At 42.6% G+C, this 27,753-nt stretch overlaps 1 protein-coding gene and 1 long non-coding RNA gene across 21 annotated transcripts in view; both read left to right on the top strand.

Annotated features, from left to right (window-relative positions):
* The window catches only part of LOC125332469, a 42,293-nt gene extending 37,127 nt beyond the window's left edge, over positions 1-5,166 (top strand). Inside the window, exon 5 of the long non-coding RNA XR_007206504.1 lies at positions 5,068-5,166. This is a non-coding gene — a long non-coding RNA (uncharacterized LOC125332469). The remainder of the gene's footprint in view (positions 1-5,067) is intronic.
* Positions 5,167-7,550: 2,384 nt separating this feature from the next.
* On the top strand, positions 7,551-27,683 carry TPM1 (tropomyosin 1). Of its 20 annotated transcripts, XM_048317339.1 has the most exons (10): positions 7,563-7,909; positions 8,573-8,698; positions 8,878-9,003; positions 15,179-15,312; positions 16,534-16,651; positions 17,090-17,160; positions 17,981-18,056; positions 18,603-18,665; positions 18,926-18,995; positions 26,740-27,683. In XM_048317339.1, exons 1-10 carry the CDS (start codon positions 7,796-7,798, stop codon positions 26,820-26,822), a joined length of 981 nt encoding a protein of 326 aa, XP_048173296.1. In that variant the 5' UTR covers positions 7,563-7,795; the 3' UTR covers positions 26,823-27,683. The 20 variants fall into 20 exon arrangements, with proteins under 20 accessions (XP_048173279.1, XP_048173280.1, XP_048173278.1 ...); XM_048317322.1 differs by lacking the exons at positions 8,573-8,698; positions 17,981-18,056; positions 26,740-27,683 and adding exons at positions 17,409-17,484; positions 21,792-22,078 and having other exon boundaries at positions 7,551-7,909; XM_048317323.1 differs by lacking the exons at positions 8,878-9,003; positions 26,740-27,683 and adding an exon at positions 21,792-22,078 and having other exon boundaries at positions 7,556-7,909.
* Positions 27,684-27,753: the final 70 nt, after the last annotated feature.

Raw genomic sequence — 27,753 nt, forward strand, 5'->3', positions numbered from 1 at the left:
GAAACTTTAGCTCCTGGCTGGCTCCTAGGCTATTTTCTAGCTGTAGCAGCTATGCTATTTGAGTGCCAGTTTTCAATTCTACTTGATTAACAATTCCTGCAGAGCATAGGATGGTTGAGATAGATATTAAACACTCTTGACAGGCAGAGGATTACCACTTCCAGCGGGTTTATTGTTGACACTTGCAAATTGCTGCTTTTCCACTCACTGTTACAATGCCAGTGAGGAGCTGGGAGAGGTGTGATCCAGGTTCTAGATAGATTTCAAACTAATGTGTTGCTCAGTAAAACTGATTGAAAATTTGAAATACAGAGGTCATTTTACCTTCAGAATGAAAAGGAGCTGTGAGCTCTAATTACCTGCAATGACTTTAATGCTTGAAACTGGCACCTGCATGCTGAAATATGCATGCTGTGATACACGGCATGAACTACAATGTACCTTTGTGATGTGTGTGCAGAGACTGTTCTCTTCTGCTATTGCCCAAGGGCTGCTGTGTGGCAGGCCCGTAGCAATCTTGTATCCAACACCCTTGTGTAGCTTTCCCACACAAATGGAAAGCCATTAATTTTGGCATCATGATACATGAGATAATTTTAACTAACTCAAAAACAGTTTTTCTCTGAAGAAAAAATAGTGTTTTTCATTGAATTTGTCAACTTGCTATTTCAGATACTCCCTTTGCATATGGTAATTTGGTTCTTACACTAGAACATAAAAAATGCGTCTTCTGAGGTTTGATGAATTTACATTCAAATCAAGATTAATATCAAGAAAACAATCTGGGAACTTATTTTTTCTATTTCATTGGGGCAGGGAGCAGTATGTAAAAATTACACAGACCCATGAGTTCTGCCCAAATAGCTTTTCATAGCAAAATTATCATGAAGATTAATGAGAACGTCAAGTAATGTCTTTAACAATAAAAACATTAACTACCAAGTAATTAATGAAATATTTCAGAGAAAGAAAAAGGAGCTAATGAGAGGGCACATTAGTATGTATTTGTTATTCCCAGAGATTGGATTTCTTGTGTTTACTACTGCTGAATCTCATCTGTCATGCTAATAATATATCAAGTTGCAAAGATCTCAGTGATACCAAATGCATGTTTGCTATCAGGGACGATAGGAAAGACCAAGATAATGTTGTGGGACACATGAAGATAGATGTCAGGAGAGAGTTTGCACCTGGGCTGCACTCGTATTTCCTGAACTGGGACTAAACATGGTCACAGCTTTCTTGCTGTGGCAGCAGGTCTCAGGCTGTACAAATAAAAGGTCTGAAGTGAAGGGGGTAAAGTATTACTTGTTCTGCTACATGATGAATGGTTGTTTATAAGAAAAGGTTGCATGCATCTTTCTTCCCTTTCTCTCATCTCTGAAAAAAGACTCAAATCAGAGGGAAAAAAAACTTCTCTGGGTTTCAGTAGACAGCTTTTTCTTTTATTTTTAAATGTTTGTTTGTTTGTTTTGGGTTTTCATTGTTCCCCAGTGGGTCTGCTTTTAATGGCAATAAGAAAACTTTGGCCAGACCTGGCAGGGGTTGGCTGCTGACAAAAATTGACACTGTTTGAAGGCACAGTCAGTTTGGTTCTCAGGATCTTCCCACCAGAGAGGTGAATATTCAGATCAAATAAAAAGTTTTCTGTCTTCCAGAAATAACCTCTTTACCTCCTAGGCTTATATAATGAATTTTCGCAACTTAATTACTTGTTTATTTTCTTGAGGTATACACACAGTTTGATTGAAACAGAATAACTCCTGAAGGTTAAGTGTAATATTAACTCTATTTGCTATCAGAAAATTTGCTTTTCCCAGACCCAAAATCACATAGCAGAAATTTCTCATCCTGCTATTTCTTTTTGGTAGAAATCTCTTAAGACTTCTGTCTAAATTCCTAGGTCATCAGTCACAGCCAGATAGGTTGATTTAGGTTGTATGAATGTGGACATATTTTCCTACATCCTGTCCAAATTCAGATCGATGCTTTGATGTGTGACAGTTAAGAACCTCCACAAGACAAAACTAAACCCTGTCAGGAGAGAAGCACTCACATGTACAGCCCAGCAGCTTCTGCTCATTACTGCAGCAGCTTTTCTTTTTTCCTTCTATGCTGCAGGAGTTGCTACTGCTGTATGAACTGCTATGAACTCTGATACATGATTTCAGGACGTATCTAAAACACTTGAACTTTTCCCAGTTGCAGCCAAGAGAAGGGAAATAGCTGTCTGCCCTTATATTTCTCTATAGCATCTCTCTACTGTTGTATCAAGGGGTGGACATCAGAAATATAACCAGGTTTCTTGTTTCCTATTTTTCATTCTCGCTCTGTTCTGGTATCATATGTTGCTGTACCAATAAGATCAGTAACACAAATCTGTTAGAAGTATGCAATGGCAATTGCTCTTTATTCTGCCAAGGAAAAATCCCCAACAAAAAACTGCGAAGCTAAACTTCACCTTGTAGTCTTGTAGATGTGGCAGTAGATGTTACGACGATAGTGTATTTATCTATATATAGCTCAAAGCACTGGCAAATGAACTGCTTCACAAGGGTGGAACTCTGCCTTTGAAGGTATTGGCCTTCTTGTTGTCCACAACTTTTTCTCAATTTGCATTCATTAGAACTGGGTCTGATATCATTTGGCATAGTGTAAACCAGAGGAGATCACAAAATTTAGTGCAGTTTCTGCACCACTGTAAGGTCATGACTGGACTCTCACCAGGGGAGTTGCTTCTTTTTATATTTGTTGATTCACAGTTCTTTTCAGTTTGGTGTTTGGGTACAGTGATTTTAGTATTTCTTTTTTTCCCACCCTCATTGCATATTAATTGCCCTTTTCTGTTACTCATCCTCTTCACTGTTCTTCTTTTCTCTTGCACAATACCATACTCAAAATCAAAGTGGAATGGGTATTGTTTTTCAAGACTATTTTTTTAAACACTTTTTAAAAATAGAAGATTACTGTAGTCAGATTTAAGTGAGTGACATGAGACTTCACTGAATGGGATATAAATCCAACAATATATAAATACAGATAAACAGTTTTAAATGATCTATTAATCTTTTTTTGGTCTGAAACTCTCTGAAGCTCTAAAGAGAAGGATGTAGGAAGACATCTTACCAAGAGTGACCTTTGGGTTTTGTCTTTCTGTTACTTGTTTTTTTGTTTATTTTTTTCAGAGAATGACATTAGTAATTCATAACTACTAGCTAAAGCAAATCTGATTTTAAAAGGAAGCACAATACAGAAACTTGGGAGACATGTTTGCTCAGCTGAAATCTAGTGAATAACAGTAGTGCAATTAGAGTGAAAGGAGTCTTGGGGAAAAAATAAAGATCTTCTCAGAGCTATTTTAAGATCTTAGGTCATGAGTTAGGTCATGAGCTTCTTAGGATTTGGTGAGGTATCTGAGTAGACCCTCAGATTATAGATCAGGGCAGGTGCAGAAGACTGTGCTATAAATACTTTTATCCTTAAGGAGTTCACTAATTTCTTGAATGACAAACCAAACAGGAACATTAGTTCTCAAGAGGAAAATTATTAAAATAATTTAAAGCTTCATTTTCCAACAAATCATCCCATAGTTCTTAACTGCAAAGCTCATCTGATCTCCACCATTATCTAGGAAATGTTACAGAAAACCTTTTACAGGGTTACAGCATGTGTTAAGCATGAGTGGCATGTTCTGGAGTATTTCTGTACTCATTTGCTGCCTACTGAGCTGTGCAGAGAACTGGCCATCAGGATTCCTGCCTTCTATTTTAGGGCCTTCTCTTGCCTTATGGCTGGAGCATAGATGACCAATTTCCCCAGGGAAAATTTGCTATTTTTATGCTTCTTTTAGAAATATTGTCCCTTAATTTCTTCAGTGCAAAGCTCTTGGAGATCCTTACAGGATAAAATACACTGACCTATTAGTAAAACCTGCCTGATTTCATCAGTATTATTTGTTTTTCTAGGTGAATACAGATGTTTTCAGTTTCCTATTTTTCGATAAGATCCTACACTTATGTTGCTGGCTCCCTTTGTCCAAAAGGAACATTCCTTTTTTACAAGGGCAGCAGAGATCCCAGAGACCTTTGAGAAACTGGTTTGTCTTTCATTTATATTTGCCTTCCTGTGAGGGAACACTCCACTTTTCAAATGACACATACAAGCCTATGAGTTCACTCCGACTTACCTAATTTGAATCCTTAATCGTCTTTTAGGAGGGATGTTTTATACAACTGGCAGAACCAGTTGTTTAGGTGTCATTTCCTGTATATTCCTTAAAAAAAACCCCAAAACCAAAACAAAAAAAAACCACCAAAAAGAGATCTAGGAGAAGAAGAAGTAGGAAAAGCAACTCCAAGGGCATGTTCGAAGTTTTTCCAAGTGATTATGTCCCCCTACCCTTTTGTTTGTTACCAGAACCAACCCTCTATGACCAACCCAATCTATGCCCAAAGAGCAGATCCTCCTCAAGGCAAATTTCTGCCTGTGTCAAGGGCTAGGTGACATGACAGAAACATCATTCTGTAAACAGGTTCCAGCCTTACTCTGGGAAACTGTACTGTATTGTCAGTAAGCCTGAAGTGTGGCATCACATGCTCACAGGAGGAGTTGTGAATTTCAAAACCAGGTATCCTTTCCTGGTGCTTTGAGTTGGCTGTCTTGATTTTCTAAAGAGCCCAATTAAATTAACAGAATTCAAAATGAGTTCAGTAGGTACTCCCCAGAAGAAAGTGAAACTGCTGCTAGGCAGTTCTTGCACCATTTGTCGGTGAGATGAGATTAGCCTCTGTGAAAAAGAAAAGGTAACAAGTAACATTAGAGAATTGGTATTATGTCAGAAAAACAAAGTTTGTGCTGCCTTCTCTCTTCAATATCAATTCAAAATATAATTTGTATACAATCTGTCTTCACATATCAATTAAAGAGGGAGAGACTATGCAAGCTATTTCATTTCTAAGCCTACCTTTCTTAGCCAGCTGGAACAGAAATTTCCAAGTAATTGCAATTGTTAATGAAAGGTATAGCAAGCATGTTAATACATGTCTGTACTTTTCATGCTCTCTCCAGGAGGAAAAGAAAAATTAAATCACCATCAGCCAGTTCAGCCCCATGGATACAGATCATCTTGCTATAAACAAAGCTTATTAACTGGACATTTTCATGTAAGTAGAACCTCAAGATTTTTTTTTCTGTGGAGGTGATAGGATACTTCAGGTGTTTTTTTAAAAAAACTTCAAGTTCCTTTCCTTCTGCCCGTATCTCATACTTTCTCTTGTATCCTAGAGGCTCCCATGTCATGGCTAACATTCTTTTAGAAAAATGGAGCTGCACAGGCATCCTTTTAAGAGCCTATCAGCACCACTCCCAAATTAGCCATTAAACTGTTTGTTTAATTTCACAAGACATTTGCTTTCCCCAGAGTGAGAAGAGCTACCTCAGTGAATTCCCAGCCGTGATACTCTACGTTTTTTAAGGCATCTTTTGTGGCAGAGGAATAAGTTCTCCTAAACTAGGGTCAAAACATACTGATATATTTAACAATGCAAGTCAGGTTGTTGAATAATGTGTCACTAGGTATCTTTTAAATATTCACTATACTTACCTCAGAAAGGTCCTAATCTGTTCTAATTGACTATAGTGTAAAATCATGATAAGTGCAAAGAGAAAAACTGCATTTCAGAGTTGGTTGCAACTAAATCTGCAGACATTTTCAATACTCTCTTGTATTGTGTTTTACAATATTCTGTGGCAGTGCAATGTTTTACTCAATAATTTTTACTGTTATTATTGTAGTTGTTTGGTTATTAAACCAATGCAGTGAGAAAGGACTGCAGTAAGAAATCATCTTTTCTTTAAGTAGGCATAAGGAAAGAAGTTACTTTGACAGTGGACTTCTGCTCTCTAGGAGCAGTACACATGAATCCCTGTGCCTAGTTGTGAGCCTCTCTGAACTTTGTATAGTTCATATGTGATTCAGAGTATGGCCTTTCTGAGGACCTGGGGAAGGTAACTGTTGGTCTGAACCCTCATCAGGGGGCTTTGCTATCTTGTACAGCTGAAGTTTCATGGTGCAGCTTGTTAAAGCTCTCTAGGAGCTGGCCTCCAAGGCCTGCAAATCCAGCCCTTACTGCCCTGGCAAGTACCATGGGCCAGAAGCTGTAGGACATTCCCTCCTCCTGCAAAGTAACATCAGTTCAGCTGGTCCAGTGACAGCACCATGGAGGAATTTTCTGCTACAAGTACTGAGTGCAGACAAAGAGGCTGCCTAATTTTCTCTTTGTGCAACCCCACATCCTGTGGGACTCATGCACATCCCTGTACTTTCTACACTGTACAAGGGAGCGTGCGTCCTGAGCAAGAAACGTGTTATGTCTTGCTCACTCTGCTGATGAGACTGTGAGAGACCCGCCAGAAGTGAATTAAATAGGTCTCCACTTAATTATATGTTATTTTGTTAATTGTCTATCTGCTGCTCTCCCTCGTTGGCATTACGAAGGGTGCAAGTCACCTCTGCAGCTAGTTTCCCTGCCCCAGCTTTTCCTGGGCTCCATCCCTCGAAGTTCTGGGTACCCCCGGCAGGGCATGGCCCCACCACTCTCCCGGCTGAGGGGCGCAGTAGGTCTCGTCCGCCTTTTCAGTTCGCTCTTTGCGCCCTTGAATGTGCGGTACCGAGGCACGTCTCCCTTCAGGGCCAGGAGCCCTGGCCAGGTACTGCAGAGGAGAGCGGTGCACTTGGGAAGCGCTGGCAGCCGCTGGCACCTCTGCTCTGTCCCGGCACTGCCCTGGGCGTCAGGGTCGCGCCTCAACCCCTTCCCCACGGTGTGGGTCCCGGCGGAAGCCCTGCCCTCAGCCCTGCCCTCAGCCCTGCCCTCAGCCCTGCCTTCAGCCCTGCCTTCAGCCCTGCCTTCAGCCCTGCCCGGGTTTCGCCGCAAAGTCTGGGCTTCGTGCTCGGCGCTGCGCGGGCCGGCCCAGCGCCCCACCGCCCTCTTTTTCTGCAGCCTGGCTGTTGAGTAGAGGTGCCTCCTCCTCCTCTCCTCCTCCGGCTGCCGGGGAAAGGTCTCCGAACGCTTTCATTCCATGCGGTTAACCCCTTACTGCCCGTCCTGCAGGCCCCGTGCCCCGCAGCCCCGCGTTCCCCTGCCGCCTGGTGCGATCGGCTCTGCCACCCTCTTGCTGTAGAACAGATTGATTTCCACGGGAGGGGACGACTCCTGCATGGGGCTGGTGTCACCCAGACGCCCTGCCCGCTACGAGCAGCCTTCGCGCCCGTCTCCTCCGCTCCCCGCGCTCTCGCTTGCTGGTTTTTTTTTTTCTCCCAGGAGTAGCAGCGAAATGTCCCGTCCTGCCTATTTGGAAATGGGAACAAATTGCTCCCCCGCCTTACCTCGCCCATCGCATCCCATATATAGTCATATCTACGGTCAAATGGCAGGCGGCAGCGAATGGGAAGGCTGTGCCTCCCAAAAAAACCCGGGGGGCAGTAAGAGAGGGAAAGGGGTAGGGACGAAAGGAGGAGGGAGGAAGGGCAAAAAAAAAGCCCTTTCCAAAAAAGTATTGGATGTCTTGAGGAATGCAGTCAGCCCCCTGGGAAAGTACATATCTGTGAGGCGCTCCCTGCCCGCCGCTTGCACTCGGCCGGCGCCCCGTCCCGCACGGATCAACCCCGCTGCCCGGCAGCTCCGCTCCGCTCCCCCGGGGGCCGCGCCTGCGTCCGGACTCGGGGCTGTCCCGCAGCTTTTCAAGTTTTTCTTTCGGGAGCAGTTCGCGCGGGGACGCGCCCTAGCCCACCGCCACCATGGATGCCATCAAGAAGAAGATGCAGATGCTGAAGCTGGACAAGGAGAACGCCTTGGACAGAGCCGAGCAAGCCGAAGCGGACAAGAAGGCAGCGGAGGAGAGAAGCAAGCAGGTCTGCACCGAGGGCCCGGGCGCAGCCAGCGCCGGGGCGCAAGTCTTTCCAGACGACTCATCTCTTTTTTTCCCCCCCCCCCCCTTCCCTCTTCTTCCCCCCCCCTCGCCGTACCTTGTATTCCACCCCTGCGCCCTGCCGAACTGGTTGAACTTTCCCTAAGGCAGAGCTTCAGCCTGGCAGCCGCCGGCTGGAGGTTCCCGGGGGCGCGGCAGGAGGTCCTTCCCCCGTCCCCACATTCCAGCTGGGGAGCAGGGCCCTGGGACAGCCTCGTGGCCTCTGCCTTTGTCATAGGAGCACGGCTTAGAGAGGCTGCCTGGAACACCTAGTTAGCACTGGACAGATGTGCTGCGATTTGGCAAAGGACAGTTAAAGCTGTGTTCCCCACTCCAGCATCACTCAGCAGACTTGTCCGATTCCAGCCGCCCCCCCCCCCCCCCGCCCTTCTCCAGACTCCTGTCCTCTTTTTTTATCCTTCTCCAACCCCCCTCCTTTACACCTGGGGCTTTATTCGATTCGGGGAGGGGAACACATTGTTTGCTCGTTTCTGGGAGATCTGAAGGAGGGAGGAAGGAAGAGAGAGTGATTTATGAATTAATTTCCCACTTTTCTAAGCCCAGGGAGAAACATATTTGTGTGTTATATTTCCTCTTGTGCACGTAGTTAGAGGATGACATTGTGCAATTGGAAAAGCAATTGCGTGTGACGGAGGATTCAAGGGACCAAGTGCTGGAAGAGCTGCACAAGTCTGAGGACAGCCTCCTCTCCGCAGAGGAGAATGCTGCCAAGGTATCGTGCCCTTGCTGCAAGCAAAGAGGATCTAACTGTCTCTCCTTCTTTCTCTCTCTGTCCGTCTGTCCTTTTCTGTCTCTTCTGCACTTGCACCTCTCTGTTTGCACGATCACGCTGCCTGCTGCACCTTTTCCTGCCCGCCCTCCCCTCTGCACCACTTTCCACCCATATCACAGCTGGAGGACGAGCTGGTGGCTCTACAAAAGAAGCTGAAGGCCACTGAGGATGAGCTGGACAAATACTCGGAGTCCCTTAAAGATGCACAGGAAAAGTTGGAACTGGCTGACAAAAAGGCCACAGATGTAAGTTACCCCCATCCCTTTCACCACAAGCCCAACAGAGAAACCACACTCTTGCTCTGCTCAGGACAGCCTGGACTCCTACCCAGCAGCACTCCAAAGTTTGGTGATGGCAGGGTCCAGGCACCTCCTGGGCAGGGAGGTGGGAAACAGCACTTGCCTCCCTGCATGAGGTTTGCACACTATCAGAGGCGTTTGATTGGGTTTCTGCTCACTTGACATGTGCTTTTCATGTGTACTTGTCACTCTAGACACAAAAGCAAAGAACTGGTGATTCATCTGTTCAGGTGATGGGTGAAACAGCTCAGGCTGGAAGAACACTGTCTTGATAGTGAAACAGAATCAGAGAGTTAATAGCAAGTAAGTGCAGAAGAGGGAGATCCAGAAGAGCAAGGGCTGCTAGTTCTGTCTTCAAGAGAGCTGTTCCTAGGTATGCATGTGTTAGAACTGCTGCTAGATACTAGTTTGGCTCACTGGTCGCTGAGATAAAAGGTCCTCTCCTACTTTTTTTCCCTTGGAAACCAGTGGAACTGCTTCACTTGTCAAAGAAAAGTTCAGTATTGTGTGACAGAAAATTACCTGGAAGATGATACTTGCTAGTTTTGCCATTTAGAGGACAGGGATCCTGGAAGCAAGCTGGGAGATATATATAGCTCAGCACTTTATATGGTAATAAGGCAAGAGCTTGTGCCTCTCCCAGGCCCTCATCCCACCCACCTGTCTATCCCTGACATGCATTTAATGGATTGTATGCATGGAGCCGTAAGAGTATGTTGTCTGTTAAGGTCCTGGTCTCTATCACTGCTCTTGGACAATGCAATTCTCCCTGAGTAAATCTCAGGTCTGAATTACAGGATTTGGTGAAACTACAGTATTTCCAAAGCAATGACCCTCCTTTTCCTTGTAGCTCAGCTTTAAAAGCCAACCTCAAAGCCATAATGAAAAGGAGTTGCCACGAAGCAAGCAAAGTATTTCAGGGGGAGGAAGGATAGTTTCAGAAAGGGAAATGTTACAAACAACAACTTTGCATGAAAGACAACATGCTTCTATCTTATTTTACTTTTAAAAGGAAGAAAGGATAAAAAAAAGGTTTAGCTTTAGTATGGCAATTAAGTTATATAGCTTTGAAAGAGAACCCAAGAACTTAACAAACAGAAGTGTGTGAAGGAACAGGGGAGAGGGTCCCGTGTATAATGTGGATCAGATGTCTGCTCTGTGCATGGCAGCTTCCTAGCAAGACGTTTAGTTAGCTTTTTCAAAGGAACTGCATATAGATCCAGGGGAGATATTCCTTATATGGAAAAGTATGCAGACTATTTGGAAATAGCTTGCCTAGGATGAAGGCAGGAGAAATGCTACTAGACTCCCATTCTGAAACTAAGGATCTTCCTAACTGATCCCCATGCCATCTTCCCCTGCTGGAAAACAGCATTTGGAAGCTAGTTGAGGGCAATTTTATTTGCAGTCTTCCCTCAGGTGGAGGGTGGGAGAGTGTCTGGCTTGTTTTCATCGAGGTAAATGCCATATTTATTTGTAGGCATGGAATATGTCTGACATTTTAGGGACATATTTCTTTTTTGGCAGTGCAGAGTATCTTTGGGGCATTGCAGTTGACCCAGTATTTGCCTTATTGGTTTGGATAGTTCCAAGACTTAGGAAAAGGGCACGGGCAGGAAGGGAGTGTCGGCTCGCTGGGATGGACTCGCCTTACACTGGGATGTGGAAATCTTACCTGTCCGGTGTGACTCATCTCCCAAAAGCCAGGCACATCCGCGGAGCCACCCCACCTGGGCGTGGGCAGCTGCAGCCCCCTCTCCCCTCCCCGTGTCTCAGGAGCCAGGCTGGGTGCAGCAGCATCTGGCGGGTTGGTTGGTGTCATTTTATGACGCTCATACGGGGGCGGTTTGCGGGAGGAAAGGTGGGTCTTGACCCCGGGTCAGGCCCGGCCCGGCCCGCGGGACCCCGCGCGGTGTGCCGCCAGGCGGCACTGCTGCCCCGGTCCATCCACCGGCCACGGCCGTGCTGCCGGTAGGAGCGGCCCAGCCCCGGTCAGGAGCGGCCTATCCCCGGCCGGACCTGGCCATCCCCGGCCGGACCGGCCCATCCCCGGCCAGGGGCGGCCCAGCTCCGGCCGGACCGGCCCATCCCCGGTCAGGAGGGGCCCATTCCCTGCCATGACCGGGTCAGGACCAGCCCATCCCCAGGACGGCTGGACCGTCCTCCGTGCCCGCCCCGCTCCCAGCCCGGTGCCGGCAGCCCCGCCCCGGAGCTCTGCGGCGTGGGGGTACTTCCGGGGCTGCGGCGGGCGGAGGGCGGCGGCGCGGGCAGGGCGAGGCGCGGGCATGGCGGCGATGAGCTCGCTCGAGGCCGTGCGCAGGAAGATCCGCAGCCTGCAGGAGCAGGCGGATGCCGCCGAGGAGCGGGCGGGACGGCTGCAGCGGGAGGTGGACCAGGAGCGGGCGCTGCGGGAGGAGGTAGGGCCGCCCCTTGGCCCGGCTTGGGCCCACGGCCCGGGGGTTGGGGGCGCTGGGCGCGGGTCCCGGGCCGCGGCTCCCTCGTGTTCTTCCCCGGCCGATGGGGCGAGCGGCCGCTTCCTTCGCCGCCGTGTCGGACAAGAAGGTTGTTACCTGCCGGTCTGGCCGCGGGGTCGACCCGCAGTGTTGCACTCCCCGGCTCGGTAACCCGAGTGCTGCGTGGGGCGGGCCCAGGTGCAGTGCGCAGGGAGACTGCACTACGTGTGCTGGCCAACAGCAAAACCCCGAGCTGGAATGAGGTTGGACTTAGGCGAGGTGTTTGAGATTACATGTTTTGTATTAGGCTGTGAGCAAGGTTTTATGGGGTTTTTCCCTCCACAAGTCCTAGTTCTCTCATCCCAACCAGACGAGTTCATCTGTGGGTAGTCAGCATGGCGACTCTTGGGAAGTTCGTAAGACTGAACCTGAGATGGGCCGTAGTACCTGACAACCCCCCCAGCAGTGTAAGCGTACAGCCCCAGACGCTGTACATCTGTAGCGTGTTTTGTTCATCAAAGCTGCTCGCCAAGAGGGGAAAGGAACAGTAGGCTTGGTTTTAGGCAGAGGCAAGATCAATTGTGAGCAGCATAGGCTTACGTAGCAGAGAGATGTAATTACGGGCAGCAATCACAATAAAAAAAACCTGATAGGGCTGTTTGTCTTACCACCGACCTTTGGGAGTTCCAGCAGTTGTAACTTAATGTTTCCTGCTATAAAATGTAGTATTCTTTGAGGCAGTTTTAGTGTCTTCAGTGGTTGTATAAAAGCGAAGCAAAATAACAAATTTCCTGTGTAGTTTATTACAATAGAAAAAATAGCAATTATTTGATTTCCTTATAATATGGACCTTTCTGCACATTCTGGGCAGTAAGTTCAAAGGAAGAGCCTCCTGATTACCTGCAGGTCATCTTCCTTATGGAGCAAAATATGGCTACTTGTGCTTGTGTAACTGCTGCATTCTTGCAGATCACTCGGCATATCCATTTTTTTCAGTGAATGATCTAAGTCATTAACTTATTTCATAAGGGTTTCTGTTTTTTAAAAACTTGTTTTCTAAGCTTTGTGGAGTAAAGGACACCGATGTTCCTATTTCCAGTAACATGCGTTATTCTGAACAACGTACTGAGGAATTTCTATTGAAACGGGAAGTTTTGCTGTTACCTTTTGTGGCAGAAGGAATAGTGCTGGAGGAGTGATTACAGCTTTCTGGTGAAGTCTTCCCTTAAGAGCTCAGCTACATTGCAATAAGGCTTAGGACCCCTAAGGTTAATGTTTGTCTCTTCCCTGGAGTTGGTTTATGTGGATGATGTAGAATTGTGCAGAGTACGTTTACATGTTATTTAAGTTTTTGTGTGGAGGGGTCAGTGCTGGGGTGAATAAAGGCTGAAAACTGGACTCCCAGGCACATGTAGACGTGTGCTTTTTCTACAGTGCTGGCTACAGATGTTGCAGCTGTATTTCTGCATGCTTGAGGAGGGAGGCTTTGAGAGCACTACAGCAAGCAAGCTGTGTGAATCTGCCTCTTCCCTCAGTGTAATGCCTTACATGTATAGCATGTGACCAGCTAGAGCTGTTATGTGAGGTTTTTTTTTCTTCCTGTGCAAGGTACAGATACACAAACAATGAAAAAACTACAGCTGTGGCCAAAAAGTAGCACAGCCTCTAGCTTTTGATTGTTAAACCAGATTGCTAAAAGTTTCAAGGCTGTGATTAGCAGCCATTCCCTTAAAAAAGAATCTTCTGTTTTGAGTATGTACATTTTAAGGGGCTGTTGGTCATTATGTTTTCAAAATGCATTTTTCTTCCTTCTTCTGAAAAACACAATCTCCCTTATAATAGTAATAATTAACACCCAATGGTAACTTATCCATGTCATCGCTCATTGTCAAAATATGTGGTGTATAAGTGCTACGGCAGAGATGCAGGTTATGTTTGCATGGTAGCAGTGGGAGTGCCTAATGTCACTGGGGTTTTTTCCTTCCTTGCCATATAAGGAGAGAAGTCCTGCTCTGCAGAAGAATAACTGGGGCCATATAAGGCTGGTTGGTAAATCCTTAGTGAGTTACTGGAGCAGGAAGTGAAAAGTTGAACTTTAGTCACCCTGTGTTTTTGAAGCACATTTTAAGCTCTTATCATGACAAGGAGTCTTGACATGATAATAATTAACTTGTAACATTACAAATTTCCCTAGGGTAGCCTTTATGAAAGGTTATTTTCTTTCTTAAATCTGGAAGTTCAAATTCTTACTGTTTTAAAGCCAGAAGTCCAAAAACACAGGTTTGGAATACTACTGCATGATTACATAGCTAAATATTTTATATTTGGATTAATGTGGATCTCTAAGGATGAAGTCTCTTCTCCTTCTGGGTCTCTTATGTTCACTGCCAATGCATATTAATGTTCAAAGATACAATTGCTTACCTGTTTATGTGTTGCTTTCAGTCCTTCTGGAGGACATCGTTACTTTCATGTCAAAGGTTGTTTTACTTGTCTGGCCTGTGAGTTTTTTTTTTCTTGTGTTATGTACTGCAAAATCTTTGCTGTGGACGGCTGTATCCAACTACCCCTGGTTAGAAAAGAAAAAATACCAAACTGATACTTTTGGTATCTGCTTTTGCCAGAAGATTGGTTCCCCCCTCAACTAGGCATTGTAGGAAATTCAGATGTGTACTTCCTCACACATAGCAAATACATATCGTATATGTTAGTGTTAGCACTATTTAGGTGTTATTCTCTATTCTGTTATTCATAACTTTTTAGAGTAGTTACCCTTTTGTATATACTTCGTGCTTAATATAGTTTTGAAAGAAAGTTTCATAATGAGGTTACCACAAGAAGGCCGTTTCAGAACTTACTCTGCAACTTAAGCAAGTGTAGATTTGAGATGGTCAGAAGTAAGAGCTTGAAATGATAAGAGGCAGATGAGTTGCAAGTGTTATACAGAAGGTTAAGTAAACAGGTAATTCAGGAAAGGCAAATTTAGGGGAAGAGTGAGGATGGAACTATTGGAGGAAGAAAAAAAAAAAAGATGTTTTAAGGGATTGCTGCCTGTACCAGGGCCCTTGCTGGTACCTTTTTTGTCAACTCTTGAGCAGCTTGCCTGTAAACAAAACTTCTGGGTATTCGGGCACTTCTTAAATGTTCTCATACTCTCTCTGTGTCAGCTGTCTCATTGCAAATGCTGATCCAGGTGTGTTTTTACATGTTTACACTGAATCCTTCTTATGGAACTCAAGGAAGTGTTGGGACAAATATTACAAAATATGGTGAAAGGTCATAAATAAAGGAATTAGGGTAACAGAAGAATTGAGTAATTAGTTTGTGTTGATTTGATTTAAAAAAGGCGAGGTGTGTAATTAATGTCTGCAAATACAATAACAGAAAATATTTGGGTAAAGGTGCATAATTCTTCCTATGCAGCTCTTTCTAGTACAAACTGTACAGTCCTTGATGTGCTTCATTGAAAGGAAGCATTAATCACTTTTTTTCCTCTGTTAAGCAATAACCTCACAATTCAATGATGTACATCAATGATGCACTTTTAGTGGATGAAGTCAGAAATTACAGAAGTGCTGTTAAATGGCACTAGCAGGTAATGGGATAACCTTTTACAAGGGAAGATGTGTGCCTTACTATGAATTAATTTCTGTTCTTCCTGTGCTTAGGCTGAGAGTGAAGTAGCTTCTCTGAACAGACGCATCCAGCTGGTTGAGGAAGAGTTGGATCGGGCTCAGGAGCGCTTGGCTACTGCCCTGCAGAAGCTGGAGGAGGCTGAGAAGGCTGCAGATGAGAGCGAAAGGTGGGTGGGGCCACGCCTGAATGGATTGTTACCCTTATGACAAAGATCATAATTGCCAGGGTGTGGGTTAGGGAAATAAATTAAACCACTCCTAGGTCTCTGAATGTGTGTAATCTGCTCTTCTTTTGCCTACATGGACTTCAGTTACAGCTTGTCTGTAGAAATGTCTTAAAATATCTGGGCTTGGATTATTCTTCGTTGTGAAGACGAGATTTGAGTGTGGTAGGTCTTTTGATGTATCATGTCACATCCTGGGAAAACTACTTGGCCCAGCCCAGACTTCTCTCATTGGGTGACAACTTCTTGTGATACTCTTGTGCTGTTGGATGATTCTTGCTTTCATTGTGGGTAGAAAATCTCACCTGGAGAATAGGAAAGTGCTGGAAGAGGCTTTGGTTCTCCTGTTGGCAAGATTGGTACATAAAGGTGAGCGAAGGAAAGAGACTGATAATTCCTTCAGACCTCCAGAAGTCTGTAATGTAAGTTAGGAACTCAAGATTTGTGACGTTGGAAGATCTTCTCTCTTCTCCAGTTGTAATACTGTAACACAGTTGTAACATATCTGTGATAGTACCTTTAATTGTGAAAGAAACCCACACATTCTGCATGTGTATTTCTAGGTTACTAAGGATGCAGTCTATTGAAAAGAAATGTGCCAGAGACTCACAGTGTGTTTTGAAACATTTAAGATAATTTTGGATCAGATGTGTGCAACGCACAGTGTTTCTTGTTATGAAGGAGTTAAATTTTGCTTATGCAGAGCACAGAGAGCTTCTAGGGCTCTGACATGGTAAAACCCAGGGGAGTCTGGCCCATAAACATGATTCTTGTCAGTCCTGCAAGGGTTGTAACATGCTGTTGATGAATATAAAAGCACAGATGTTTTCAGTCTCCTTATTAGGTCTTTATAAGTGATACCCTTAATTTACCTTTCTGTAAGATGAGTTTTTCCTCCAATTTAAAATGAAAAAGAATACTACAGCTGAACTACAGTAAGAGTTAACCAATCACACTTTTTCTTCCTTCCTGACATGTGTTTTGTTCCTTGAACTTCTGAAATGTGAATGCTCAGGACTAATCTATGGGGTGAAGACTCAACTGTCTGATGTGCTCCATTCACCTGAATACAATTGTCTGAAAGTCACATACCATGAGTAGTAGGGCTGGAGATAAAACTGGCAAGCCCTGAACCTTGCATTTCCTGTTTTTCACGTTTTTCAGAGGAATGAAGGTCATTGAGAATAGAGCCCAGAAGGATGAAGAGAAGATGGAAATCCAGGAGATCCAGCTTAAAGAGGCTAAGCACATTGCTGAAGAGGCTGACCGCAAGTATGAAGAGGTCAGTTCTTGAGTGCAGGTCATCTCTTTCTAAAGCCCATTAGGCTGTGCCTGTAATTTTGTTTTTCTCCTTTGCCTTTTAAGTTCAAAAGATCACAAACACAACTCTTCACAGCTGTGGAAGGAAAACTGGGCACCCAGATACCTCAGGGGACAAGGTGACAGGAGATTTCTGCTTAGATTTTCACACTAAAATGTTTGAGAGTATTCCCTAAGCTCTTAGGGAGAAAAATAGTTTTCAGTTGCCTTTTGGTGAATGAAAGGGAGGTCTTGGAAAACGTCTGATAACTAAGTCTCAAATGTAGATGTCACATAATCAAAACTCATGTGTTGACCAAAAAACAAAGACGCCCAGCCCCCAGCTTTGTAGGTTCTAGAAACAGGTGATGTGTGGTGCAGCAATATCATATCCCTGATTGTCCCTTGCCTGTCCTTGTAGGTGGCTCGTAAGCTGGTGATCATTGAGAGTGACCTGGAGCGCGCTGAGGAGCGTGCTGAACTATCAGAAAGGTAAGTGTGGAACTGCTCTGAGACATATGTGAGGTGCTGGAAGAGAACTATAACTGCATGAAACGTTGGCAGTATACTGTGTGTTCAGCTCAAAGCTATGTTTGTTCATTTACTGTAATCGTTGCAATAAATGATCAGTGCTGAAGTAAATGTGTTCCTATGTGTGTGCGCGTGTTTTGTCACTGCATGCTGTACCTGCACACTGATTTTGTGAATGGCTTTTGTGCATTTCATGTGTTCACTAACAGCCAAGTCCGACAGCTGGAAGAACAGTTAAGAATAATGGATCAAACCTTGAAAGCATTAATGGCTGCAGAGGATAAGGTACTGATACTAATAAACAGTTTTTAGGTTTAACTGCAACCCAAGTCTTTCAGCTTCCATAGCCAGTTAGCTCACTCAGTAGTAACAAATAAGTCCTTGCTATGCTCTTTACTCTCTTTGCATCTTGCTTTGGTGGTTTTCTTTGGTCTCTTTTTTTTGTTTTGTTTATTTATTCATTTTTGCCTTTAAAACTGATCTCCTGTGCAGCCAAAAGAAGCTGAACTGTCTCAAGTGTAAAAGCTTTAAATGTTTCTGTGTAAGCCAAGAGCTGTAGATAAATTTCTGTCTGGTCATCCTCTTAATGTGCACTTGAAATGGTATTCGGCATCACAAAGAGTTGCTTTCAATCTGTGATGGATCAGCTGCTTTTGAGGCCGTTCTTTTGCCCTGTAATTGTTTTCATTTTTCTCTATCTTTTCCCCCTATTTTCTCCTGTTTCTTTTGCTTGACTGAATCTTCCATCCGCCCCTTTCCTGCCTTCCCTCCGAAATAACAGCAAATGTGCTGAGCTTGAAGAGGAGTTGAAAACTGTGACCAACAACCTGAAGTCGCTGGAGGCTCAGGCTGAGAAGGTAGGCTAGAGACTTATGTGAGAACGTGTCCCTTACGTTGCCATCTGGCCTGTGGGGTTTTCTTTGTATGCTGATTGCTTTGCAGCATTTCAGCAGGGCTGTTGTCAGTAGAGGCATTTGGATTTACTGCTCAGTTCGTATTTGGCTCCTATTGGAACATAGCATATCTTCTAGTTCCAAATAGGTCAGTATTATTTGGCCACGTGTTCTGTTGAGTATTCTGACAGGATTAAGTATTACTTACAGAATGTCCCTCAAAATGGCATTGTGTACTAACATTAAATTTCTCCAAAAGACATCCTCATTAAAACTGTAGTACTAATTTCTTCTCAAAGTTCCTGCTGTATTGCACTGGAATGTAACTCAAGGGAAGTTTGACTCTTGTAATAAACCATATTACCACAGCCTTGCAAGCAGAATTAATTTAGTTTTACCTATAATAATTTCTTGTGTACAGATGATCTACTACAAGAGTTTCGAATGCGGGGGTTTTTTGGTATATTTAGAATACCTGTCTAATACCAGTGATCCTCTTTCTAATTACAGTACTCACAGAAAGAGGACAAGTATGAAGAGGAGATTAAAGTTCTGACTGACAAACTGAAGGAGGTAAAATTAGAGCTGTTCTTTGCAACATATCTTCTAATGCACCTTTGATTTTAGTATAAATACTACTTTGATGCTGTTAGGATTGACATACATTTTGGAAACAGTATAATGTTAAATATCTCCCCTAGAAATTAGTTTATACTAGCCTTATTATTTGCCTCCTCTCATTGTATTTCTTTCCTCATTGGAATTATTTCTTCTCAATTCCTAAGTACTCTGTGTGTGTTTCCTAAAGTAGTCTGTGTTTGTCCTGACTTCAGGCTGAGACCCGTGCTGAGTTTGCTGAGAGGTCAGTAACCAAGCTGGAGAAGAGCATTGATGACCTAGAAGGTATGGGGGTTTGTTTTTCTACTTACTGTGGAAATACGTATCTCTTATTCTTCTCTTGTGTGGAGGTTTTTGTTGTTTTTTTTTTTTCCAGTACCCAGTTCTACTGGGCTGACTTGTCCCACTTTATATAAATGGGTCTGCCTAAAGAGTAAAGTAGACAAAATATTTTCCAAATGAAATGTATTGATAACTTAAATGCTTCAGATGAATGGTGTTTTGCTCTTGCCTGTTTCTTTTTCTCTCATTTTCTCAAGACTCCTTTCATTTTTTTGTTTTATGCTCTTCTATTTGGAGGTATGTAAATGTATAGGGTAAATGATCACATGACAAGTGTTATTATCATCTTAGCAAAAAGCTCATGAAGAGTTGCATTATGTTTACAGTAATTAGGAATGTAGCAAGCTAACCTAATTTATTACTGTGATAAGTGTGGGTCAGGGCAGGCATTTTGTGGCGTAGACCAGTTGTTGGGTTTTGGTCAAGCTAATAGATTGTATACATAGTCAGAAGGACAGCTTATTTAACTTCAGAGGGTTTGCTTGTAAGGTTCTGATAAATCTGTCAGAGCTGCAGCAGAGTAGTGGAATGTGCTTTCTGCCTCTGGAGAAAATAATTCAGTAGGACTTTTTAATTAGAAGTTATATGGAGTTCACTATTTAGATGCATTACACTAAGTCTAGGATTTTAAGAAGCTTAATTGCATGGTGTGACGGGCTGGATTCTGCGTGAAGGTGATGAAATGCCTAAGTAGCTGCTGAAAATTTATGATCCCTGACTCAGGAAGGAAGCCGAGAAGAAAGATAAGTGTTTAGAAGGAACAAAAATTGCTGTAAGGAGCTGAGTTTGACATGACACAAACCAGAGTGGTTTAAAAAAAAAAAGTGGTAGAAAATGGTAACATCCTCCTTGAGCCCCGTTTTTGAATCTTTTCTGCCTAGCTCCTGTGTGCCTTCCTAATGTGCATTAAAACAAAAATCCAGGGCAGTGAAACATGGATTTTTGCTTCTTTTGTACTTTTTCTTTTCTTGGTTTTCTGTGTATCACAGGTTGCTCCACTGGCAGTGCAGTTAATGAACTTGTTGCATAGAACTGTTCACTCTTTTCTTTCTTTTATTCTTCTCTAACTTCTGTCTCATTTTGTCTGTCACAACACTTCTTTATGTGCGCTCTTCCCATTTCCTACGGCTTCTGGATGGTATCCCATGCCGCCACCTTCACCTTCCATCCCATGATCCTGCTCCATTTCCTTGCACACTTCTACCTTCCCTGCGGGAACATTAGATGAGCTCTATGCTCAGAAACTGAAGTACAAAGCCATCAGTGAGGAGCTGGACCACGCTCTCAATGATATGACTTCCATGTAAATGTCTTCCCAGCTTGTGCCCGCTCCTGCTTCCCTGCCCTCACTGATTGCGTGGTACCGGCCTTGTGAAATGATGCTCCCTGTGTAGTGGGAGATGCTTTCCTTTAGAGAGAATAGGTGTGCAAAATACCATGAACAATTGCTTTACCCTGGCAAAGTGTGGGTGAGTGTTGTGCCGAGCCTGGTAAATACTCATGGTGATTTTGTAAGCTTGTGGTTACTCTTTCATTATGTCTGCAATCCTTGAGTCTTGTGGTTGCCCTTTGTTTGTAGCTCTGTGTTTATCCTTTCAGTTCACTTCTGTTCAAACATATCTACCAGGCCCATCATGTTCATTTTAACAAAGAAAATTGCCTTGGTACATGTTGCATTCAGATTGTATTCCTTTGCCTGCTGTCAAAGTTTTTGCTCTGGCAAAATTCCTACAGAAACCTCAGAGAAATGTAGGTTTTGCGATGTTCTCTATTAATGACAGTAGGAAGTGTTTATCTAAATTTCCATAGCTGCTCTGAAAATTTCAGCTGTTATCACTAAATTACAAGCGTGGAAATGGATTTAAAATACCTTGTCGCTTAAACCCATAAAGGCGACAATTGAATTGTAGGTTGCTGCTGCATATTTTCTGGATAGCAGTACTAATTTCATTTGCATACACCAAAAATGTGGTAATACCAACTTTAGTCATAAGGAGAAAAATAAAGAGTGGCAGGAAAGCAGGAGAGTCAGCAGCTGTAAGGTGTGACTCATTCATGCGGTGTTTGACACAGACTGGACTCTGAACAGAGGTGAGCTGTGTTACCTCCCCCTTCCCGTGTTCAAACCCTTCACTCGCATGAACACTGCAGCTGGCACGGGGGAGGGGAGGAGCTGTGGCTCTCAAGTGCTTAGGAGGTGCAATGTTTGGTCTCAGCATTCTGTTTTGGAAGCCCAAGCATGCTTTCAGCAAGACATAAGGTTTGCTTAGAGCTTGAAATTTATTTTGTGTGCATCTGTATTTTAAAAGTTTTTTTCTTCGTGTTTTTTTGGCCCCATGTGTGTTCATTACTTTCCTCCCTCTCTCTTCCAACATTTTAGTAGAGGTCTAATGTTGCCTGCTTTGTATGCTTTGGTTTTTTGTTTTTAAATTCCTTCCCAACATGTGGTTTTATTCAGTGGCTTATCAAGCAAATGGATTTCTTTTTTCCTCCTCTGTATACAGAGATTACAATATTTCTTCAATTGTGGATATTTCTAAGTGGAAAACAGACTTTAAATTGTACTCTACTGGTACATGAGGACATGACCGTAGCATTCTAGTCCCAGCATGGTGTGCTGTTTCTCTAGCATAGTCATCTCAGCATGCTGGGCTCTGCTGTGCCATTGCTGCTTTTTTGGAAGTCTTTACTGCGCCTTTTTTCATTTTCTACCTTATCTCACTTTTTCTTTTTGTGCAGATAATTTTCTTTGCTTCACTTCTCCAAAGACATCTTCATCGGGTTGGATAAAACATCTTTCCAAGCTTTGGATGTTTCATGGGTTCATTGTCCTGTCTTCTAGCTTAGTTGACACTTCCTCTATCACCTGTCTCAGAACATGCTCTGTTTGTGCTCTGCTGTACAGAAACTACATTTCTCAATGTAAAATAAATATCCCAGCTGTATCCCTTTTGCTATTCCTTTGCCTTTTATTTATTTAAATAATTATTGAAGTTATTAATAAAATTTGCACTTTTTTGCCATTAGGGATTTCATTTTTTGGTGTTTTCATTTTTCAGCTGAAAACACTTTTGCCTGAATGTTGACAATGCCAAGCCAGTGAGTGCAGTGTGTGGGATGGTGTGAAAACTGACCAGTTATTATCTTAGTTTTTCTAAAACTCTGCTGCAGATAAAATGACAAATAGATGTAATAGGAATTTTTCCAGTTGTTATTATTAGGACAAAATTTGCAAGGACACTACTTCCTTGGGGTCACTTGGTCGTGGGAGCATGGCTGAGAGAGCAGTTACATCCTTGATGTAACAAGATTTTTCACTTTAAAGCCTGAAATCTTTTCCTGGCTTGATGCTGAAGATGTCTTATCTTTATTTAAATGTATTTGTTCATTAACTTACATATTCGAGACAGATTTAAAGAGGCAGGATCAAAAACTCGGAATTCTTTTTTTCACCCAAAAATAATCCTTGAAATGTCTTGAAAAAAAGTTTTCCCATTTTTACACCTCAGTTATTCAGCAAAGATGTTGCTTGCTAACATTTTGGGGGTTTTACGGTATATTTTTCTTGAGGGGCATGGTAGGATTGGAAGTTTCATTGGGGAGGTTTTGGTAGCTTTCCACTTGTGCTTAATTCAGACTTGTGAGTTTGAATTGCAGACTCATGAGAAATGTTTCAAAACTGGAGTAAGAAAATTCTCATGATTATACTATTAATGAAATTATTCTGCTGCAAAGTGGAACATCATGGATTTCAGGTTTCAGCTGATCTGTCAGTGTCTGATTAAGGATGAAACATTAAATACTGACATCTGGTGGTTTTTTGTATTGTTATTTGAAACTAGGGAGTTGATTGCCTTATTTTAACTTTATTTACATCACAGCGAAAGAAGTTATTTTCCAGTTCACATTAAAGTGAAAACTGCATTGGTTTCTGGTGATGCTGTCACTCTATATATTGCTAAAGTTCCTGAGTCACCAAAGCTAAATAAACTCATTATACCATAGCTGAATTGTAGATTTTAACTTGCAGAATAATGTAAATGTCTCTTTCTTGTTCAGCTTCAAGATTATTCAGCAGTGCAGTCTAAACTAGATTTTCTACCCTCCTCAGAACTTGTTTTCCAAATAAGGCTTGCAAATGGATGCATTCCCTTCCTGGCCTGCCATCCTTGGATAACTTTGGCATATCCCAGTTTTCTAGCCTATGACACATCCTAATGTTCATGGCTGTGGGGAGAGGCCCAAATACAGGATATGTATCAGCAATCACAGATAGTTCAAGTAATAAAGTTCAGTAACTTACTACTCCTCAGCTGACAAACAGTAAATGGCTGTGTGCGAAGGGTAAGCAAATAGAAGGGGATAGATGAAAGTTACCCAAATACAATGGGATGAGCATTTTTAAAATGACTGAGGCTAACACGGTTAACTTCGCAAATGCAAGAGTTAGGGGAAATGTGGTCAACTGTCACTTGTCAGCTGAGCCAGAGTAAAATATGCTACAGTAACTCCAACTTCTTAATCTATTGTGTTTTGGGTCATTGTTTTAGCAGTGTTTTTTGTCCACTCAATTCCTTGCAATACTGGTGTTTCTTAAGAAAAGTAAACAAAAAAGCAAAATCCATTGTAGGAACCTGTCAATTTTTAACATAGTGATTTTAAACATCAGTATTAAAATTTTGCCTTTTGTGTCAATCATACATGATCAGCTCTGCACTGGAGGATGACAGATTGCTGGACGTAGTACTAGAAATGGGCAGTGCAATGCAGATCCCTAGGTAGCTGCATGCAGAATTCCTGGCTGGTCTTGCTGCACTGATCTTCACTCCAGGGAGCTGGTGTGGTTCCCCACTGCAGTGTGGTTCAGCACTCTTGTCACCCTCAGTTGTGCTGTTCTACCTCCCATGTCTGGCTGTTTCTGTGCCTGAGGCTTCTTGCTGGGAGTGCAGGGCTGGCTCTGGGCTCCACTGAGCAGATGCTGAGCTTTGCTGGCTCTGCACAGAGCCAGAACTCACTGCTCGGCTGCTGGGGCTCCTGCAGTGCCAGGGTCTGCCTGTGGAGCAGATGGATGCACAGCCCAGGCAGAATCAAGGGCTCACTGTACACTTGGGAAGTGCTTTCCCTGCTTTACTGGGGGATTTAGTTGTTTTGAAAGTTGAGAAATACTGTAAATCTCTGCCTCAATCAGAGAGGAGATTTCTGTGATGATGGTAAGTGTAAGTTCACATGATTCATTTTTGAATAACAGCTATATACACTTCGCCTGACGAAGTGAAATTTTAGTTACTCTAAGGTTTTGATGTTTTTTTTCCACATATATGGGACATTATCATGATGAGAGAGACAAGATCCACTTGTTACTGGTGCAGGATCAGAGCTGTGAAATGTGCCCTGGCTTTACTGAGCTGGCTGTGGGAGTTTGGGCTGGGGAGGAAGCTGGGAGGAGTTGCTCACCACACAAGCATGTCCTGCAGACCAGCTCACTGCACAGCTTTGCCTTTGCTGTGTCCAGTGCCTGCAGGGGAAGAGGATTCCTGTGGAAGCTGTTAGGCAGCTTGTGGAAAAGAATCAGAAACAGTCATTTCCTGTAGGGGAATAATCTGGGATCAAGAGGTCAGGAGTGTAGTTAGGCTTTTGAGAGGAACATGGACAATTTGAGAACACAAGATAGTCAAAAGCCATTGTGGAACATTTCTTTCACTCTGCAGAACAACTCTCATTAAATGTGCTGTCACAACATGGCTGTGGCTGTTCTGTTTCAACATGAATTGTCCTCTCTGTTTGCTGTTTTTGAGCAAGGTGTTCATCCTTTTCATTTTCACCAAATGTGAGTCTTTTTTCTTACGAAGTAGAACTTGGAAATTTTAAAGGTATCAAAATATGTTGATTCTAGTAACACAGGTATATTTTCCTACCAAAAATAACATTTCAACCCATCAGATTTCCTAGGAAAGGAGTATGGGCTGAGTCAGACCTGGCGGTAGTTGCCTACTAGCGTCTTTCCTGCTGTTACTTGTGCTGGCTGTGGTGCAATTGCTTTCTCTCTACTGGCAGATGAGGTTTCACCACACCTTAAATAGTTTGCAAAGAAAAATGGCACTCATAACTGTACAGAAGACTAAAGCAGGACTTGGTACTTCTAGGAATATAGCTGCAGTTCTTCCGTTTCTATTCGAGTTTGTGTCTCACAGCTGTTCCCCACAGCAGGATTCTTAGCCAGTTCTTCATATGGTCCCATAACTGTTCCTTGGAGTAGCTATTTAATTACTAGAGTTCTAGAAACAGAGGTAAAGTGTTTCTCTGTATGTTACTGAACTGTCTGTCATGTGACCAGTTTCTTTATTAACTCTTATTTAACTGTTTTCTCTGTCTAATCTGTCTTCATTCTGCCTCTTTTTTCCCTTCTAACGTGCTTGCTGCCTGTACAGACCAACTCTACCAGCAACTTGAGCAAAACAGTCGCCTAACTAATGAACTAAAGCTGGCATTGAATGAGGATTAAACTTTAGTGTGACTATATTGTTAACTTGTTTCAAAACACCTTCTTTAAAATTTCCTTTAAGAATGAATCAGTAAATGTAGAAATAAGCAAGAAACCTAGATTTTTTTTTTTTTTTTGAGCTGTTCATTCTGTGATAAATTAATGAAAGAAATCCTCAGTTTCTCTTGGGAAAATATGGAAATGCTTCTTCTGGATGAGGCTTTTCATTATGTGTCTGCACACCTATTTTGGGGGAGCACTAAGCTCTTCAGCTGTGCCGTAGCTTCTTTCCACATGGGTAAAGAGCTACAGCATTTCGCTAACAGTATCCACAAAGTAACAGCTTGCCTTGCAGAAAGGCACTCAGTTTATCTGACAACATGAATTGGCCCTAAGATTTTTACCACAATGAGAGAAAAATATTCACCAGGATTCATATATCTGTATTTCAAAACCAACTTAAAGGATACTTACAGCTGTTTTGTCTGGAGACTTTGATGTGATAATTTTGCCTTACTATGAATTGGGCTTGTATTTGACAAAAAAAAAAAAAGAATGGGCTCTCCATCTGGCAATACCCGATCAGTTCAAAGGTATGCTTGTGTAGTATGAAGTTACTATTACTGGATCCCAGTAGGATGCACCACCAGAACATTATGCTCATTTATTGTATCAAATATGTGTGTTAAATGATTGTCCTATAAAAGTGTGCATGCAACATAAAGCTACTAACTTTGAGTCTATTTATTTTCTAGAAGAAATAAATTTCTTAAAGGTCACTTCACTGAAAACTATAATAGTTTTTAATTTTTTTGTTCTTTGTGTTCCTGAATTCTATGAAACTTTTAATTGTGTATCTGTAAAGAACTTACTTATTTTCTTTATTGCCTACCTTAAAAAAAAGAAAAAAGCCACTTACGTTCCTATAAGCAAAGAGCTTCCAGAACATAGTGTCTCTGTTGGCAGTGCATTTTCTTAACAAGTGCAGCTGTAAACAGTTCTAAACTTGCATTACTTGCTGTTTGTTTTATTAATTTGGAGTGTGCTCTAGTTGTGTTATTTGGGAACATTGGTATTTATGAGCATGCACATTTCTTAACTTTCTAAACCCTCTGAGAGAAATGATGATTGCATGCCTTCATGTTCTGAGAATCAGTACCTCCGAAGAACTGCTATTCATGTTTTAATTTTCTAATCCCACAACAGAGAAAGTGGCGCATGCCAAAGAAGAAAACCTTAGTATGCATCAGATGCTGGATCAAACTTTACTGGAGTTAAACAACATGTGAAAACCTTCTTAGCAGCAACCACACTATTTGTTTTATTATTTTTACACCTGCTTGCCGTGAAGCCCCATAAACATGTCTTTATTTTAGTTTCACCACAGTCACAAGAACATCTGCTAAATTATGAAGCAGGGGTCAGGGAAACACCAAAATGGGCAAGCCATATGCGGGTTAAGCTACATTACATTATGGTTTAAATGTGCCATTTCCCAACAAAAATGTTACCTACACTTTGTAGAGAGTTCAGCAATTCGGTCTGCTTAGTCTTTGAAGAATCCTGGCTGTGGCAGAAAGTGTCCCACCTCACGTGCCAACTACAGTTTTTACACGAGAAGAATGATTCATGTTCAAGAGAGATCAGGTGGAAATGGTGCTATTTTGAACAAAAGCTTCTACTTGAAGTCTTTTGTTTGATATCAGACAAGTTAGAAGTTGTCCAGCACAGTAATTTATTTTTATTAGAATTTTACTGATCTGTGAGAATTCGGACTTTCTGTGCCTTCTAATTCAGTAAAACAAAGGTACGTAAGCAAAGGAGACAAGTGAAAGCTTCTGAAGGTTTTAAATTGTATTCTTGCAACTCAATACAGAAGTGTAGGTCAGCATTTCACTTTGAGTATTCATTCGATTGTATTTTTCATGTTGAAATGAAAGATTCAATAAATTCAGCACAAAACGTTAATTTGGAAGAGATTGTTTTAAAATGTATTTTATTTGTGGGGATTTGGGGTAGGGGAGGAATTTTTAAACCGGTATTCGCCTCACTTTTTTCACACTTTCTTTGAGCAGTCTTAAAAGTATACCTGTATGTAAACATTGTATAATGATAATAAATAAAATGCACATTTTAGGACATTTTTTAAATTTTGTTCTCCTGTGGTTTGTTTTTCATCACATCAGTTTCCTGTGCATCCCTGTGTCAACTCTGCACGTG

This window comes from Corvus hawaiiensis, chromosome 13 (genome assembly GCF_020740725.1).
Source record: "Corvus hawaiiensis isolate bCorHaw1 chromosome 13, bCorHaw1.pri.cur, whole genome shotgun sequence".
Classification (NCBI taxonomy): domain Eukaryota; kingdom Metazoa; phylum Chordata; class Aves; order Passeriformes; family Corvidae; genus Corvus; species Corvus hawaiiensis.